The sequence below is a fragment of the Dipodomys ordii genome, unplaced genomic scaffold (genome assembly GCF_000151885.1).
Source record: "Dipodomys ordii isolate 6190 unplaced genomic scaffold, Dord_2.0 Scaffold1, whole genome shotgun sequence".
Taxonomy (NCBI): Eukaryota; Metazoa; Chordata; class Mammalia; order Rodentia; family Heteromyidae; genus Dipodomys; species Dipodomys ordii.
This window is the reverse complement of record NW_012267217.1, coordinates 52,236,432-52,255,699: the sequence shown is the minus strand read 5'-3', so window position 1 is coordinate 52,255,699 and position 19,268 is coordinate 52,236,432. Positions and strand designations below refer to the sequence as shown.

Sequence of the window (19,268 nt, the reverse complement as noted above, 5' to 3'; positions counted from 1 at the left end):
TGCATGAGGCCCTGGGTTTGATTCCTCAGCACCACATAAGCAGAAAAGCCGGAAGTGGTGCTGTGGCTCAAGTGGTGGAGTGCTAGCCTTGAGCTGAAGAGCTGAGGGACAGCGCCCAGTCCCAGAGTTCAAGCCCCATGACTGACAAAAAAAAAAAATTACTGGGATTTGAACTTGGGTCTTCACACTTGCTTGGAGGCATTTCACTGTTTGAACCATGTGTGCAGGACTTTCTTGAAAGCTTGCATTGCAGCCGGGCGCTGGTGGCTCACGCCTGTAATCCTAGCTACTCAGGAGGCTGAGATCTGAGGATTGCAGTTCAAAGCCAGCCCGGGCAGGAGAGACTGTGAGACTCCTATCTCCAATAAACCACCAGAAAACCGGAAGTGGCGCTGTAGCTCAAGTGGTAGAGCGCTCGCCTTGAGCTGAAGAGCTGAGGGACAGCGCCCAGGCCCAGAGTTCAAGCCCCACGACCGACAAAAAAAAAAAAAAGCTTGCATTGCTTTTTGAAAGCTTACAAACTGAGGGGCATGAGGCCCTGAATTCAAATACTATAACACAAAAGAAAAAAGTAATGCTTTTGGCCTCTGCCAGCCTAAACCACAGTACTATTTACACTTCCCACCATAGCTTAGATAACACATTACTGCACCCAGCTATTGGTTGAGATGAACTCTTGTGAACTTCTGGCCTGGACTAACCTCATACTGTAATCTTCCCTGTCTTAGCCTCCCAATACCTAGGACTGCAAATATGAACCATCATCTGGACCACATAACTTTTTTTTCAGCTGGTTCTGGGGCTTGAACTCAGGGCTTGGGTATAGTCCCTGAGCCTCTTTGTGCTCAAGACTAGCCCTCTCCCCCTTGAGCCACAGTACCACTTCCAGTTTTTGGGGACATTTTATTGGAGACATGAGTCTCATGGAGATTTTTCTGCCTGGCTAGCTTCAAACCATGATCCTCAGATCTCAGCCTCCTGAATAGCTACAAGCATAAGCCACTGGTGCCCGGCTCATATAACCTTTTTATTACAGGTGTGAGCCACCAGCACGTGGCTTTTTAGGGGAAAGTTTTGGGGATAAAATTAGGCCAAAGGATCTAAACAGTTTAATTTTCGTTTTGTTACTTAGACTACACCAATGTGCTAAAGCTTAGTTATATGAGCTTTGATAATAAACAACAGCCATATTTTGCTTTTACTTTAACCCACTAGTTTTAGGTAGGTAGGTAGGTAGGTGTTGTGTGTGTGTGTGTGTGGTTTGGTTTGGTTTTTGGCTGGTCCTCAGGCTTGAACTCGGGGCCTGGACACTGTCCCTGAGCTTCTTTGGCTCAAGGCTAACACTCTGCCCCTTTGCTTTTACTTGAAAATAAAGTCATGCCACTTCTGTTTTCCAGACGGGAAATCTCCCCCATTCCTACCGACTCATCAGTGTCGTCAGTCACATTGGTAGCACCTCTTCTTCAGGTAAGTGGACATCATGATAATGGCAATTTGTAAGTAAAGTACCCAGTGTCTGTCCCTTTATCTGTTATTCTTTGTCTGTTTTTCTGAGGTATAAATTGAATTCATCAGAAAAACTTTAAAATCTCTTATCACCATGGCTAGGAAGGTGGCTCAGTGGTAGAGCACTTGCCTTGCATGCCTGAGTCCCTGGGTTCGATTCCTCAGCACCACATAAGCAAAAAAGAAAAAAGCCGGAAGTGGCGCTGTAGCTCAAGTGGTACTAGCCTTGAGCTGAAGAGCTGAGGGACAGTGCCCAGGCCCAGAGTTCAAGCCCCATGACCAACCAAAAAAAAATAAATAAATAAAATAAAATCTCTTATCACCCACTAGATTGTGTTTGTGAGTAAAACTGTTTTCATTCTCTATTTATTAATGACATAAATTCTCCTGAGCAAAATACACTTAACAAGCCCCTCAAAAGCCACACACCAGGGCTGGGAAGGTGGGTCAATGGTAGAGTGCTTGCCTAGCATGCATTAAGCCCTGGTACCACATACACAGAAAAAGCCAGACATGGCACTGTGGATCAAGTGTTAGAGTGCTAGCCTTGAGCAAAAGAATTTGTTCCGGGATAGTGCGCAGGCCCTAAATTCAAGCCCCAGGACTGGCGAGCGCATGCACACAAGCATGTGCGCGCACGCGCGCACACACACACACATGCACGCACATGTGCCAGATGCCAGTTACTCAGCCCTGCCCTCGTGACTACTCACGAGGCTGAGATCTGAGGATTACAGTTCAGAGCTAGCCCAGGCAAGAAAGTCCATGAGACTCTTACCTCCAACCACCAGAAAACCAGAAGGGGCTCTGTGGCTCAAAGTGGTAGAGTGCTAGCCTTGAGCAAAAAGAGCTTAGAAACAGCACCCAGGCCCAGAGTTCAAGCCCCAAGACTAATTAAAAAAAAAAAAGTTATCCTCTACAGCTGGGGCATAGTTCAAATGGTGGAATACCTGCTTAACAATACTGAAGACTAAATCCCTGAGTTTAAACCCTAATACGTCCAGGAATAAGAATTCAAAATTTAAAAAATCCCTTAAACTGAGCATGGTGGCACACAATTATAATCTTAGCACTCAGTAGACTGAGGCAGGAGAATCCAGAATTTGAGACCATCCTGGGCTACCTAGTGAACACCTGTCTCTAAAATAAAAATAAAAAAAATTAAGTTGGTTATGGTGGCTCAATCTTAGCTACTTGGAAGGCAGATATAGGGAGATTGGGGTTCGGAACCAGGCTGGGCATAAAAGTTTGAGAGATTCCATCACAGTCAGTGGCTAGACTCAGTGGCATACACCTGTCATCCCAGTGACATGAGGAAACACAAGTAGGATCACAGCCTAGACCAGCCTGGGCTAATTTAACTTGAGACCTAATTTCAAATGCAACCAATTACACAAAGGAAGCTAGAGGTGTGCTGAAGCGGTAGAGCAACCATGAAGTCCTGAGTTCAGTCCCTCATACTGAAAGGGGGAAAAGCCTGTTAATTCTCTGTAAATGTTTTCTAAATGGATTATAATAACATTTTTGAGGGTAAGTTAGGTGAGTTAGCTTGTTTCTCTTTCTCAAACTTCCTATATGTACTCTTTTAGAAAGCCTTAATTTCAAGATTTTATTTGTTTCAGGTCATTATATTAGTGATGTGTATGATATAAAGAAGCAAGCCTGGTTCACTTACAATGACCTTGAGGTATCTAAAATCCAAGAGGCTGCTGTGCAGAGTGACCGGGATCGGAGTGGTTACATCTTCTTTTATATGCACAAGTAAGAAACTTTGCTAAAATGGAGGTAATGGGCTAAAAATTAACCAAACTCAAGCTGGGCACTAATGGCTCATGCCTGTAACTAGCTTCTCAGGAGGCTGAGGTTTGAGGATCGACATTCAAAGCCATCCTGGGCAGAAAAGTCTGAGACTCATACCTCCAGTTAAATCCACCTAAAAGTCAGAAGTGGAACTGTGGCTCAAATGGTAGAGGGCTAGCTTTTTTTTTTTTTTTTTTTTCTAGTCATGGGTGCTTGAACTTGGGACCTGGGCATTGTCCCTGAACTATTTTTCCTTAAAACTAGCACTCTACCACTTTGAGCCATAATTTCACTTCTGGTTTTCTGGTGGCTAATTAGAGATAAAATGTGTCACAGACTTTCCTACCTGGGCTGGCTTTGAAGCTCAATCCTGAGATCTCAGCCTTCTAAGTAGCTAGGATTATAAGGTATGAGCCCCCAGCTTAAAGGGCCAGCTTTGAGAAAAAAGCTAAGGGACAGTGCCAGATCCTGAGTTCAAGGCCCAGTACTAGCACAAAATAAATAAAATTACCAAACTCTTCTTCTTTTGGAATAAAATATTCCTATCATTTCACTTGTTGACAGTTTTTTGTTTTTATTGTATTTGCATCCATATTGCTTAAATTTCTGTTCATTAATGTATAGTCACCCAATTAATATAAAGCAAATTTGAAAGAAAAATATCCTAGCTATTCAGGATGCTGAGATCTGAGGATCACATCTCAAGTTAGCACCAAAGTCTGTGAGACTCCAATTAACCACCAGAAAACTGGAAGTAGCACTGTGGCTCAAATGGTAGAGTGTTCGCCTTGAGCTTCATGAAGAGGTCAGGGACAGTGCCCAGGCTCAGAGTTCAAGCCCTATGACTGTCTGGGGTAAAAAAAAAAAAAATTAAAGTAAAATGAAGTCTTGGCCAGGTGCTAGTGGCTCACATCTATAACCCTAGCTACCTAGGAGGCTGAGCTCTGAGGACTGTAGTTCAAAGCCAGCCTGGAGACTTATCTCCCATAAACTATTCAAGAAAAGCCAGAAATGGAACTGTGCTAGCCGTGGGAAAAGGAATCTCGGGGACAGCACTCAGACCCTGAGTTCAAAGGCCTAGGACCAGAACATTAAAAAAAAAGTTGTCCTAGGGCCAGGCATAATATAGATGGTAGCAAAAGTGAGCCCTTGAGTTTAAACCTTTATTTCCTTAAAAGTTACAAATGAATTGTCTCTTAATTATTCATCACATAATAGGATCTGGGTATGGAATTTATAGCAGTGTATGATAGAAGCTACCCTATCATAAACCTTTTTGGCTTCTAGTTTTTATCAGTCAGAAGATCTGACTTATATAAAAAGAAACTACATGGTATTTTTATTAAAGCACACTGTTGCCCTTTTCCCTCAGTCTCAAAAATCAGCACCCCAGGGTTAATACCCAACATGTGAGCTGCTTGTTTAATAAAAATTAGGCATCAGATGGAATTGTGCAGGCTTTATCAGTGTTCATTTCCTGTTGCTTTTTCTCCTGTTTATGCTTTGCTCCACTCACTGAATTCTATGTTTTATTTTTTGTTTATTTTAAGGGAGATCTTTGATGAGCTGCTGGAAACAGAAAAGAACACTCAGGCACTCAGCATGGAAGTGGGGAAGACTGCCCGTCAGGCCTCATGAAGACAGACTCTGGGTTGGCAATGTGCATTTTCTCTCCCACTGCCACCTAACCTTTACTCTGCCCAAAGAGAATTTGGAATTCTCCTTGATGCAGGAGCAACAGACAGCTCAGGGCCAAACCAAAAGACAAAATTGTGGAGTGTTCCATGGTATTTAATGGAAACTGGTCTCATCTGTAGCTGATAGTCCTCTTTTTCTCCTACGAGAGTGGCGCTTCCTTTTGTCTTAGACATACATATTGTAAATATATATATATATACATATATGTACATAAAGACACACACACATATATGGAATGAATGGAGCCTTAAAGAGTTCAGGTGAACCACCCATGTAAGCCTGCTTGCCATTAATAGCACAGCAGTTTGGAGGATAAGTCAGAGAATCAGAGTCTATTCACCTGAGAAATGTGTGAATGTATACATATCAGTTGGCTTTTAAACTTTTATGTTGCTTGAGAATTTTCACTCAACTCTGTGACCTTTTGTGTGTGTATCTTTGAGTAAAGTTCACTGGAAAGCCAGCTCTCCATGTTACACTAATGATGGTTTGTTGTCCTTGCAAGAGGCATTTCTGACACTTAACTTGAGGTTTTTGTTCTCCTTGATTTTATGGGTCTCGTGCCCATGCTGTTTATTTACAATTCTGGAGAAATGGATTGTTGGTGCTTTGGAATGTGTTATGGCCCCACATCTGGTGTTCATTCATATTTTCTTTAAAGAGATTTCTTCACATACTGTTCCTCATATTTGTCTATATTAACATGGAATCGTGTCTTTTCTTCTGTATCATCCTTCCGTGGAGCAGGCATAACCTTAGTGGGTTTTGACCAAAACTTTAAAAGGTAGAGAGATAATATTGCTCCAGTTGGGACTTTCCAACAGAGATGATAAGGGTAAGGAAAAGCAGAGAGACATCAAGCAGTGTGCTGTTGTGTTACAGCTCAAACTCTAATCTGCTAAAGCTAAACAAAAGCTAAAGAGCTCTGGGAACAAAAGTGAAATTAAGTACATGAGCTCTAGGTCAGAGCTTGACTAAGGGGCAAAGCCAAACAGTAAATGATCAAAGGGTGAGAATTAAAATGTGACCAATTTTGGTAATCCTAAAAACTAACAAATAACAAAGATGCAATATATATAGACACAAACACACCTTATTAGGTGCTCTTAAGTTGAGACAGAGTGGGGATGCAATATAAAGTTCTATGGTAGTCACTTAGCCAGCATAAGCAGCTTATGGAACCAAATAAAGAATGAGTTTGAGAGAAATATGTGAGCCCAGATGTCATTAGGCCTATACAGAATTAAGAATACAAAATGAAATCTTTCATTATTTTCTTTCTTGTGTTTTCTTATTTTGATTATAAGTGAGAGGATTACTCTTCAGGTAGGGATGAAACCATATCAGGTTTCAAGGGCAGGAACGTTGGAACCCATCATCATTGAAGATGTAAGCATCTTAGATGGAAGATTGCCCTTGGAGAACTTCAGCCTGACTCTTAGAACCTGGGTGTGTTCTGGTATAGTGATTGATATTCTGAACTTTTGGATCTTTGAATTCTAAATGGCCTGGCACTTTAGTTAACTACCAACGAATGCTTTGCCTCCTGCCATCTACCTACGTCTACCTTCATCTTAGTGATGATCCACAGTGATACTGGTACTAGAATATGCAGGAGTGCTTTAGAACAGTATTTGTTTTAAAAACTAACATTTAAAGTTTTGTTTCAGTTCTGCCAGAAGCCTTACTTTGTCTTGTTTTGCTTGAAAACAACTGATTGTCTCATAGATGAGTGAAGTGATGATTATGTTCTTAAGCTGTTGTCCTCTCTATAGTTGAGAGTGTTGGGAATGATTTGGAGTGACATCTGCAGAAATTACGCCATAAGCCTAGACTGCCTTGAGGAGCTGCTTCATTTTTAATCTATTTCATGGCTTGATTGTATGTGTAGCTTTGAAGTATACTCAAAAGAGTCTTCATATCTTGGGCAGGACTTGTTAGTTGGAAATAGGTTATTAGAAGACAAGAGTTTTTCACTGCTCATTCTTGCAAATTTGGGACTTGAGTTTTACTATCTGTTCATTCTTGTGGCCTTGTCAGCCTTTTCCTTCCTTCTCTCCTTTAACTTACTCATTTGACTACAAATGGAGCTTGCAGCTATCCTGTGTTTGAACTGTCTATATATTTTAAAGGTATAAATAAATATATATTTTTATTTTATTTTTTTTTGCAAAGTGTGATCGTTTGCCCAAAGTAGGATGATGGGGAAGTTAGCATATTTGGGACAGGAAGAGACAAATTAGGTAGAGACAGGGTCTTCAGATCCAAGCATTCTGCACAGTAACTAATTAACCTTCATATTCAAAATATCGTGTGTGGTTACAATGACATTGAATTGGAATTGGATAACAATTAGATATTTGGGTTTGGTTTTTTTGTGTTGGTTTGGTTTGGTTTTTGGCCAGTGCTGGGGCTTGAACTCAGTCTTGCATTCTCCTTCTTCATTTTTCACTGAAGGCTAGTGCTCTACCACTTAAGCTACACCTCCAGTTCTGACATTTTGCTGGTCACTTGGAGGTAAGCATGTTGTGGATTTGTTTTCCTTGGGCTAGCTTTGAACTGCTGTTCTCACATCTTGGCCGCCTGAGTAGCTAGGATTATAGGAGTAAGCCATCAGCATTCTACTTAGGTGGCATATGCTTTGATCTTAGTTGAAATTTTTCAGAAGGGAAAATTAAGCTAACACGTGGTGGTCTTCATTCTCTTATGGAGAATTGGAAAGCTGAGTGTGGCTAGCTGTTTATATCCTTTAAGTAACTGTAATTTAGACTTTGAGAATATAGACTGGCTCTTACTTTATAGGGATATATGTGTGAACACACTCATAAAACAATTTTTTTTGTGCCAGTATTGGGGCTTGAACTCAAGAGCCCTTCTCTTTCTTGCTTAATTAAAATCTGGGCTGGTGTGCTGTTGCTTAAGTCATGTCTCCATTTTCGGCTTTTTGTTGATTAATTGGAAATAGTCTTGAGCAAACGGCTGGGCTGGCTCTGAACTTTGGTCCTCAGATCTCAGCCTCCTGAGGAGCTAGGATTGTAGGTGTGAGTCACCAATACCTGGCTGACACACTAAAAGTTTTGTCTCAGCAGGACAGGATAGGAAGCAGCCCATGAATGAGAGAGAGTGTGTTATCCCTGGGGCTTGAACTCAAGGCCAGAGTACTATCCCTGAGCTTTTATGCTCAAGGCTAGTGCTCTGCCACAGCTCCATTTTCAGCTTCTTGGTAGTTAATTGGAGATAAGAGAGTTCGACTTTCCTCCCAGGCTGGCTTTGAATTGTAATTTTCGGCTCTCAGTCTCCTGGGCAGCCAGGAACAGGTATGAACCACAGGCACCCAGCTATGAATTGTATTTTGATTAAAAAAATGCATGTTTACTTATATGTTCTGTTAATTCTAGGGCTAATTTAAATGACTCAGTAGCACACATAACGTGTGTTTACATTTTAAGAAGCATGTGGTAATAGGGATCCATTAATTTAACTGTGGATGCAAATATTAAGCTATACATTTTCTTTATTTTCCTTTTTTTCGTGCCAGTCCTAGGGCTCGAACTCAGGGGCTGGGCACTGTCTGTGAGCTTTTTTGCTCAAAGCCAGTGCTTTACCACGTTAGCCACCGCTCCACTTCCAGCATTTTGGTAGTTTATTGGAGGTAAGCATCTCATGGAGTTTCCTGCTCAGGCACAGTCCTCTGATCTCAGCCTCCTCAGTAGCTAGGATTAGCCACTGCCACCTGGCCTTTATTCTTGATCATCTATAAACCTCTTCTGAAAAAAGCTTTAAAACTTAAAACTTCAGCAAAGTAATAAGTGGATTTACTTCTTTCATGTTGAAGTTACTGTTGTGTAGGTATACACATATATACTACAAATACAGTTGTATAATGAAAATCAGCTGTAGATACTTAAATTACAAAAGAAAAAAAAGTTTCATAATTCATTTATGACCCACTGAATCAAAATGATGTCCTTCCTCTTCTCTGTCCTCTGAAATGACCCAGCAGAGACTACTCCTTTTGCTCTAAGTAAGGAAAACAGAACTAGATCTCCATGTACCCGTGGATCTTGTATATACAGGGAGATTTTTAGTAAAATTAACCTGTGAAGTACTCTAAAGGTATCCCAATAAAATGGTCTTGTCCTTTCCCTCCCTGTCTTGCTTTGTACTGAGTGACTCTTGGCAATTGTATACAAAAAACTTAACAGCTTTCTGGCCTGGTAGCAGCTTTCTGATGCTTTCCTTCAAAATCCTACTATCTCTATTGTCTTATTAACACCTGGAGAAATATATATATTTTATTGGAGAATTATAGTTTGTTAGGTCTTGAGAGTTTGTGATGGAATTATTCTGAGTTTCACCACCACTGCTGTTGGCTCCTTTGTGGCATGATTTGATGACTACAGCCAGTCTCTTTGGTTATATCATTCATACAGTTAGTAAACTATTTGCTTTCCACGTGTGCTATGTGTCTAAGGTTCTTGAAGATTTAATTAAAAATACACCAGTATGAATAAGCATTTTTGTGACACTGGACTTTCAAAGTATAGATACGCCTGCTGGCATAAGAACAAGAGTGGATGAGGGTCTAGATCAGGATCCCAGTTCTTCAGTTCAAATGCCAGAGCAAAGAAGAACAATCAACTAAACCGTGGGCAAAGAAGTCCATGAGAGTGCACACCTCATCCCAAGTTCCCCTCCGCCAAGCATTTCCTTCTCTCCCCAAGTTCCCTTGCTTACTGGCTTGGTCTTTATGCATGGAGAGGAAAATGAGTGAGGTTCCTGCACTTTGCCTAATTGAACCACTGGCAGCTTTGGCCGCTTTATTTGAGGTGGGTTTTTTTTTCCTTTGTGTTCAGAGTGACTTGATTCTGATTCTTGATGTTTTGTATGGAAAGGCACTTATATCTGTGTTTTAGCAGAAATGTTCCTCTGTATACTTTCCAGTTTCTTCCTTGTTTTTGTTTCCTTTTTAAATTATATGGAGGGGTTTTTTTTGTGTGTGAAAATTAAAGCCTTTATTAACCTTACGTTGCTTTGACTTATTTCTGAAAAGGTCACATTCTTGCAGACATCATTAACAGCCAGTTGCTTGAAGCAGATATTGCCTTGTGTTGGTTTCTAATAAGATTTCCAATGTTTAGCCCATCAGCACTGAATTCCTGATGCTTTCATGGAGAAGTCTGTGAAGTTTTGTGGAGGTAACAGGGTTTGTTTTGCTGCTTCTTGGGACTTGAACTCAGGGCCTGGGTGCTGTCCCTGAGCCTCTTTGTGCTCAACGCTAGTGATCTACCACTGAGCCACAGCACCATTTCCAGCTTTTTATGAGTAGTTTAATGGAGAGAAGAGTCTTGGACTTTTCTGTCCAGGCTGGCTTTGAACTACAGTCCTCAAATCCCAGCCTCCTGAGTAGCTAGGATTATAGGCTTGAGCCACTGGTACCCAGTGAGGTAAAAGTTTTCAAGCCTAGCATTGTCCTTAGTGAATTCTTAGTAAGTACTGGGTATACGGAATGAAGTACCATTTCCATGCTTTCTTTCAGGTCTCAAATCCAGTCCCAGTGGATATATTCCCCTCATTGGATACTATTTAAACAAAATGTTATGAAGCCTTCTAAGAGCCAGTTTCCTAAGCCATTTAACTCTCCTTCAAAGGAGTCCTCTTCACTTTTACTACCTGATAAGGCAGTGAGGAAAATGAATGTGAAGTTATTACCATAGGAAAGATGTAAATCCAAAATGCCCTGCCTCCCTACTATAGCTAAAAGTGTGTCCTGATGAGGAAAGTGTTGTGCGAAGTGTTTGGTGGTTCCTCTAAGGACAGAAGCCCTAGAGCAAGATGGGTAAAAGTGATTCCAGCACCCCAGATAGAGATACACCGACCACCTTCATTCAGATCACAGGCTTATTGGGGCGGCAGTCTTTCTGAAGAAATGGGTAGGTCACTAAACACAAATAGTGTGGCTGCACACTGCTGCTCACAAGGCAACCACCTTCCAAGCAGGGAACGATGCTGCTTTACAGGACAATGACTATTGCCTCTCAAAATAGTCCTTTTTCTTTCTTGAGGTTTTGTTGCTTCCATCGTGGCAGGGCAGAGAAGGCAGCTGGAGTCATCCCCAAAGCCTTAGTGAAATCTTCAGTGGACAGGTGTTCCTAGGAGAGAGGACCAAAGGGAAAAGGTCACAATCTTCTGGGTTTGCTGATGAGTCATACAAGTATAGCACGTAATCAAATGAAGAACAAAGCCAGCATTGTCATGAGAGCCAGGAAAGGGATGGGGAAGAAAGGCAGCATTTGGACTTCCAGAGGATCCCTGAATTTGTTAACATGGAGAGATAACATGGTAAATTGGGCTTTCTGCCAAAGTTAAAGTCACATTAGATTTGAAATGGGATACATTTCTTATCCCTTGTTTATAAGGAGGAGAATAGTACTATGTAGGATAGGGTTAAGCAAAAGGTATCTAGTTGATCTACCTTCACTTATCAAACTCAAGCCTGACCCACAAAGCAAGCAAGGTCTGCCCCTGCAAGTATATATAAGCTCCCAGTGCTACAATAGAACATGGAGGAGCTCTTCTAGGTAGAGCCCATTCCCTCCTGGCTCCACCTTACTTACAAGAGAAATCACCTGCTCTGGCCTGCATACTGCTGTATGTAGCACTTACAGATACTGAGGCCAACTTCAGTACAGTCAGCCTAGTCAGCCCTTTGTATTGGGATCTCATACATGGATTCCACATTCCCTGCACATACTAAGGAATAACTTTTTCCAGATGCTGAGGCTAACACTAGAAAGTCAAGGTCATGTAATGACATGGGCCTGAACTCTGGGCCTGGGTGCTGTCCCTCAGCTCTTAAGCTCAAGGCTAGAGCTCTACCACTTGAGCCACAATGCCACGTCCGGCCTTTTTTTCTGCTTATGTGGTGCTGAGGAATCAAACCCAGGGCCTCAAGCATGCAAGGCAAGTGCTCTACCACTGAGCCACCTTCCCAGCCCCTCCTATGAAGTCTTTCTGGAGCTTTACGACTACAGACGGCTTCATCCCCATCAGGATTCAGCTTTGTACCTAGATAAAACCTTGTCCGTGTTTACTATGTGGGTTTGGCTTACAGAGATAATGGGAGAGCAGAAGTGAGGAGGAGGAAGGGAAGGGTTTAAAGAGGAAAAGCTAGGAAGGCCAATGAAGAAATTCACAGTCATATATTAAGCCCATTTTGGGGAGGGGGTGGAAATTGGATAAATTGCTGGTACCAGCACAATTTTTATAAAACATGCAGTTGATGGAAATGACATTGATGCCCAGTTGGTTATACTGTTTGAGGCAGCTAACCACCCTCCAGGCACATTCAAGGATAGTTACTGAAATTAAACAGTGATAAAGCATCTTATCTCTGCCTTTATCTCTTATACTGGCTTAAAGGTAGACAAGACCCGAGTGAATGTGATAGGTTTCCTTTTAAATCTTTTTTGTGTGTGTCAGTTGTAGGGCTTGCACTCTGGGCCTGGGCGCTGTCCCTGAGCTCTTCAGCTCAAGGCTAGCACTCTACCACTTGAGCCACAGCACCACTTCCAGCTTTTTCTGCTATGCGCTGCTGAGAAATCGAATCCAGGGCCTCATGCATGCAAGGCAAGCACTCTACCACTGAGCCACCTTCCCAGCCCCTCCTTTTAAATCTTGAACAGCCCCACTGAAGTGGGTTTGCCCTGGGACACATTTCATTGACTTCCACACATCCCTGTGTTGAACAGCTCCTTGGTAAATACCTGTACGTGGGTTTCAAGCTCACGGTGGGCCTTATATCCCAGTTTTCTACCTATTAAATAGTCATCCACCCCCGGCCACTCTTTCCTTGAGGCTCTTAGGAACCCCTTCATCCCCAGGCAGGGCAATGCAGCAACTTGTTTTGAAAGAGAGTAATAAAGTCTATGTGTAGTTCTCCACCCTTGGTTCTGCCCAGATGTGGCTGCTGTGGCCTATGTCCACATATGGCTCCACTATCCCCACTCTAGCCTAGCCAGCCAGGCTGGCTCCTCAGCTGTGTCAACTGCTGGACTCTGACCTCCAGGCCAGATAGCATAGAATGCCCATCCCAGTGAACTTGTGTCTTTGCATGGGTACTGCTCTTGAACTCTATAGCCTGCCAGTTGATTACCAACCTCACCCACCTCCACATCTATTTTCCTGAGGTTTACCATTGAACCTCAACATTTACTGATTGCATGCAGCAAGACCTGCCATCCCAATTTTGTCACTGGCTCACCTTCAGAGTTTGGAATAGCCAGGAAGGTCTTAAAACTTTCCCTACCCTCTCCCTCAAGGATGCTCAATTTTTCCATGATTAGAAACCAGCATCAGCCATGTGCCAGCACCTCATCCTTGTAATCCTAGTTACTCAGGAGGCTGAGATCTGAGGGTTGCAGTTCAAAGCCAGACTAGGTGGGAAAGTCTAAGAAATTCCTATCTCCAATTAACTACCAAAAAAAAGAAAACAAGTGAGTGAGAGTGAATGAGAGAGACAGAGACACAGAGAGAGGGAGGAAGAAGGAAGGAAGGAAGGGAGGGAGGGAGGGAAGAAAAGAAGGAAGGAGAGAAAAAAACGGGGGGGGGAAATGGGAAGGAATCGGAAGGGGAAACAAGGCAACAATGCTTGAAATGTACTCATTATCTTGCCCATGTAATTGTAACTCCTCTGTATGGTATTCTCACAATTAAGAAAAAAAAGGAAAAGAGAGGGCTGGAAAAAGTGAGAGGAAAGAAGGAAGGAAGAGAAAGAAAGAGAGGGAGGGCTGGAAGCCTGAGCCAGTCACAGTGACTCATATCCATAATTCTAAGTACTTGGGAGGCAGAAAATTGAAATTATGATTCAAGTCAAAAATGTATAAGCTTGATGTGGTACAGGACAGTCATACCAGCTCTGTAGAAGGGTAAGGCTAGCCCCAGGCAAACAAAAATGTGACACCCTAGCCAAAAAACAATGTCAATAAGGGTTGAGGCTATGGCTCAAGTGGTAGGGCTCCTGCTAATGAGAGCAAGATTCTGAGTTCAACTCCGGTACCACCCAAAAAAAAAAACAAAACATGTTTGTGTATGTGTGAACATCAATCTTCAGCTGCTTCAACCACAGTGCTTTCCTGTGCATTGATGATGGACAGCATATTACTTCATAGGGCAGAAGGCCCTCCCTGTTTAATTCCCGCCTCCCGCTCCAGCTGATCCTCCAGGAAGAACTTGATTTACCTTGATAATTCCTGTTCATCTTTCAGAAGGAAGTCTCTCTAACCCAGACTTCTTTTTTGAATACAGTTTGGGGAGAGGGGGCGGGGGAGATATGCCAGTACTGAGCCTTGAACTCAGGGCCTAGACACTGTTCCTTAGCTTTTTCATTCAGGGCTGATATTCTACCACTTGAGCCACACCTCCACTTCCAGGTTGGTTAACTGGAGAGAAAAGTCTTATGGACTTTCCTGACTAAGCTGGCTTAGAACCATGATACTCATTATCTGAACCTCTAGAGTAAATAGTATTACAGGCATGAGCCACCAGTGCCCAACTTGGACTATTCTTGCACCTGTACTTCCCTTTGGTGGCACTTACCATCTCTAAAATTAATAGTGTTATGCTTCCCTGCTCTGTCCTCAGGGATAGAAGCTTCAAGAAGGTGACACCAGGCTTGTTGTGTTCACCAGGACATCCCCAGCACCGGTCCCTTACTGAGAACAAATAATCAGATTGCCTCCACAAATGGATGAGCTCCATTCTCATGTCCAGATGGAAGAACCTGACCTACCTCCTTCCTGCTGGGGTCCACACCCTCCGGGAGTTCTTCCACAGGCTTGTTTACCAGCTGCTCCAGAGGGAAGATGGGCAGGGGCCCTGAGCTGAAGCTGGTGTTGGCAGTGAACACATCCACCTTGGGGCTCATGATGTCCTAGGGAAAGAAGGAACCCACAGTCACTGCACCTTCCCAGGTTTCCCGGGTTGTCTTTCTCCCAAGTCAACATTGATTCTAAGATACTACCTTTGAGAAGCCTGGCCTTCCCCGCCCGCTCCACTACACCCCCCCCCCCACACACACACCTCACAAGAACACATCCCACTGGATTAGACCCAAGAGCCAGTGGTCTCTATCTGACCAAAGTAGGTTGAGTCAAAATGACTATTTTTTTTCAATGACTTATTCTCCCTGGCTTCCCCCAGAGTTTGAGAGCTCTGAAAACTTATGACCCTGTCTCTCTTATCTGTGGTGAAACTCTCATCCATAAATGTATTCAGCTCTGAGCTATCATTTCCAGTCTGTACTGACAGGCCAGCAGGACTGAGAGGTGGGTGGAGGAGCTATGAATGTCATCATTAACCCAATGCACTTGGGAAATGGCTCTCCAGTTCTGGAGGCATTTCTGTGGAGTTAGCCTTGCCTTGTTTCCTCTGTGGGTCAGTGGATTTCTTGGAGAGACTCTTGATCTCAAAGCCCCAGATCCAAGTCTATGGGCTAAATATATTTCCATAGAAATGGCAAGATCTCAGGAGTCACAGATATTCTGCCTAAGAACAGATCTCAAGGATGAGAGTGCATGCAGATGCCATCATTTCCCCAAATCAAATTCCTGGACTTTTGAATTAGGGACTAAACATATATAGCCCAGAGCTCACCTGAAGCTCACAATCCTCCTTCAGTCTCTTTTGAGTTGTGGTACTACTGACATACGCCAAAAAATATGCAAATTTCTCCACTCTTCCCCACCTGTACTAAATCTTGAACTTAGGGGACTCTGAGCCTCAAGCTCTCACAAAGGTTTTTCACTCTTGGCTGGCACACTACCACTTGAGCCATGCTTCTACTTCTAGCTTTTGCTGGTTAATTGGAAGTAAGTCTTGCAGTTTCATCTGCCCAGGATGGCTTCAAGCTGTGATCCTTAAATCTCAGCATCCTGAAAAGTTAGGATTACAGGCATCAGCCACCTGCATCTGGTTTAATATTTACCTTGTTTGGGTTATGGGGCTTGAACTCAGGGCCTGGGCACTGTCCCCAAGCTCTTTTGCTCAAGGCTAGCACTATACCAATTTTGAGCTCCACTTCCAATTCTCTGGTAGTTCATTGGTGATAAGAGTCTCACAAACTTTTCTGCCCAGGCTGGCTTTGAACCGTGATCCTCAGATCTCTGCCTCCTGAGTAGCTAGGATTACAGGCATAAGCCACCAGTGCCTGGCTCAAATTTTACTTTTTAATGTGCTATTCTCATTGCTCAGTCTCCTATGCATAATAAAAATTGGGGAGAATTTCACTAGGAAATGGAGAAAGAAAGCAGATGCATTGGTGTCAAACAGAAAAAAAGAACTTCCATGGGAAGGAAGAGGAACGGAGATGAAAACACAAAATACTCATGTGAAACATTCTCAGCAACCCTAGGTCTGACAGTCACTCAAAACAGACACCTGCCCCATACTCACAGACGAGATCTGGCCCCAGTCTCCAGAGTTTCCAAGCTCTGCCTTCAGGTCCTCATAGGATTTGGCATTCTGTGTATAAAGTACATAACAGATCAGACTGAGCAAGAGACAAGAGGCTATTTTCCTTCAAGAGTTAAGAAAAATCTAGGCACCAGTGGCCCACACCTATGATCCTAGTTTCTCAGGAGGCTGAGATCTTAAGATCATGGTTCAATGCCATCTAGAGTCTCTGAGACTCTTCAGTTAACCACCAGAAAATCCAGAAGTGGAGTTGTGGCTCAAATGGTAAAGCACCAGCCCTAAGTGAAAAAGCTGAGGAACAGCCCACAGACCCTGAGTTCAAGCTTTAGTACCAGCACCAAAAAAAAAAAAAAGGTAAGAGAAAGCTGGCCTGGGGCCTGCTGGTGAGAAGGAATAAAGGAAGCAAAGATGTCAACTGAAAACACGTAAAATGGTGAGGATATGAGATCAAAGGGACTGACAGATCACAAAAGGACAGGGGAAGGCACGGCAGACCATTTATCTGTCCCTGCTGAGCCCAGGGTGAAAATGGAGAATTGGACCTTTGCCCTCGCTGTAAAGGCCTGAGACCTTGTTCTCCAGAAAACAAAGTAAAAATAAAATTAAAACTAACTACAGGTTAAAACAACAGACCTGAAGAAATTAAGGTCTCTAAGCCCATCTGTTGTACCAGTTCAGAATATCCAAAGCCATTAGCCCCAAACATATACAGCTATCAAACCTTTCAATTCTGGCTAGCTAAGAACTCAGTTTTAGAATTAGGCTTAATTCCAATCAACATCCATCAGCTTTGTATAGCACATAAACAAGATACTAGTAAGTTAGTTGGATTTTTTTTTTGGGGGGGGCAGTGTTGTGAAGTGCAGGAGACTAAACCCATAGACTTGAGCATGCCACTCAAGCCCTCTACCACTGAGCTACATCCCCATCCCTTGGTTTCTTAAGATAGTGTCTTGCTTATGTAGCCCAGGCTGCTGGAGTGTGGAGATTAGGGAGGGACTACCACACACAGACTATACTTAGTTTTTAATAGACTTTCTTCTCTCTCCCTCACTAGAAGGCTTACTTAATGCAGGCTTAGTTTGGTTTTGGGTTTGGGTTTAGGTTTTGTTGTTGTTTGTCAGTTGTGGGGCTTGAACTCCCGGCCTGGGCTCTTCAGCTCAAGGTGAGTGCTCTACCACTTGAGCCACAGTGCTACTTCCAGTTTTCTGGTAGTTAATTGGAGATAAGAGTCTCATGGACTCTCCTGTCCAGGCTGGCTTTGAACGGAGATCCTCAGATCTCAGCCTCCAGAGTAGCTAGGATTACAGGTGTGAGCCACCGATGCCCAGCAGGCTTAGTTTTTATTCTAAGCCCTTCTAACCTTCCATCCGAAAGGAACAGCAAAGTCTGTGGGATCCCATCTCCCTTAGGGGTGTGCCCTGAAGACAACACCTGGGGAAGGATATGCTGAGCTATGTCCACCAACCAGGGAGCTTGAGGCTACTCACCGTCCATTTGAAGGGATCCCAAGCCAGGAACCATCCAGTGAAGGTGGGGGGCTCATGTCCCTGCTTCACCACAATAATGGGAGTCTGAGGGTCACGGCCACTGGGATGGGTCTTGAGGTATTCCTGCACGGTGGTAGCGGCGGCCTTCTTCTCCTCCTCATTGGCATGCTTCCCTATCCAGAAGAACACCTGGCGAGAGTGTCACAGCTTAGTCAGTCCTTCCTGTCTTCCCTGGCCCAGGACTCTGCCTGTCCAGCTGTGGAGCCCAGCCCTGTAACTACCCAGTAAAATGACCCTAAGTCACTTAGACTGAAGATGGACTTGGGCCATCTGGCCTTGACTCTGCTTCTGGGAAATGAAGAGATTGGACAGATGCTTGTCCCCAGAGTCCAACAAGGACTCCGGAAGAGAAGGCTGCATCCTGCCCTCTGGACATGTCCCTTCCTCGTCTTTCTTCATTTTCTGCTGTTCATCATACCATTCTCAAGGAGGAAGAAAAGAGAGTCCCAAACTCTAAAGCCACTGGGGCTTCTTGGTGGGTGGGAAGGCTATCCTCCCCCCACCCCCAGGCCCTCAGCCATACCTGGTCCCAGACATCCAGTAGGAACACATCCTCCTCCTCCAAGTCATCCTGGTTGAAGTCTAGGATCTCTGTGGCCAGGAAGCGCCCAGTTTGGTTGGAACATTCAAAGAGCCGAGGGGTGATGACTGCGTTTTCCTCCTGTAGCCTGCAAGTAGGGACGGAAGATTGTACTGGCAGGAGGAATGGAAGGACTGTGGAGTCTAGAAGATACAGAACTCTGATACGGGCAAGATACAGGAACTTGAGCATGAAAAGGCCATCTCCTCAAAATATGCCCTTAAGCCAGGTGCTGGTGGCTCACGCCTATAATCCTAGCTACTCAGGAGACTGAGATTTGAGGATTATGGTTCAAAGCCAGCCCAGGCAGGAAAGTCTGTGAGGCTCTTACCTCCAATAAACCACCAGAAAACTGCAAGTGGCACTGTGGTTCAAGTGGTAGAGAGCTTGCCTTGAGCTGAAGAGCTAAGGGACAGCGCCCAGACCGAGTTCAAGCCCCATGGCCAACCAAAAGAAAAAAAAAGGAATAGAAAAGAAAAAAGAAATATGCCCTTATGATTGAAAAACATTCCCTGCTCATCCTGAGTGCTCCCAAAAAGAACCCCAACCCCATGCTGCTTCTCTGACTTTTACCCCCCTAGTTCTTCCATAGCCCTAGGAGAAAGTTCTTTCTGCTGTCTTTCCTGCTCCAATTCAGTGTCCTTTTGCTTCTGGATTCTTTT

At 43.6% G+C, this 19,268-nt stretch overlaps 2 protein-coding genes across 5 annotated transcripts in view; one reads left to right on the top strand and one right to left on the bottom strand.

The window, feature by feature from the left end:
• Positions 1-7,422, top strand: part of Usp37 (ubiquitin specific peptidase 37) — a 75,536-nt gene extending 68,114 nt beyond the window's left edge. For all 4 annotated transcript variants that reach the window (XM_013011726.1, XM_013011708.1, XM_013011717.1 and 1 more), the window contains 3 exons: positions 1,398-1,467; positions 3,129-3,267; positions 4,857-7,422. In XM_013011726.1, coding sequence (XP_012867180.1) covers positions 1,398-1,467; positions 3,129-3,267; positions 4,857-4,944 — 297 coding nt within the window. In that variant the 3' untranslated portion in view covers positions 4,945-7,422. The remainder of the gene's footprint in view (positions 1-1,397; positions 1,468-3,128; positions 3,268-4,856) is intronic.
• Positions 7,423-10,471: 3,049 nt separating this feature from the next.
• Vil1 (villin 1) overlaps positions 10,472-19,268 on the bottom strand; it is a 32,217-nt gene continuing 23,420 nt past the window's right edge. The window contains exons 16-20 of the mRNA XM_013012186.1: positions 18,550-18,694; positions 17,967-18,155; positions 16,456-16,524; positions 14,795-14,935; positions 10,472-11,156 (exon numbers count right to left, since the gene is read on the bottom strand). Coding sequence (XP_012867640.1) covers positions 11,043-11,156; positions 14,795-14,935; positions 16,456-16,524; positions 17,967-18,155; positions 18,550-18,694 — 658 coding nt within the window. The 3' untranslated portion in view covers positions 10,472-11,042. The remainder of the gene's footprint in view (positions 11,157-14,794; positions 14,936-16,455; positions 16,525-17,966; positions 18,156-18,549; positions 18,695-19,268) is intronic.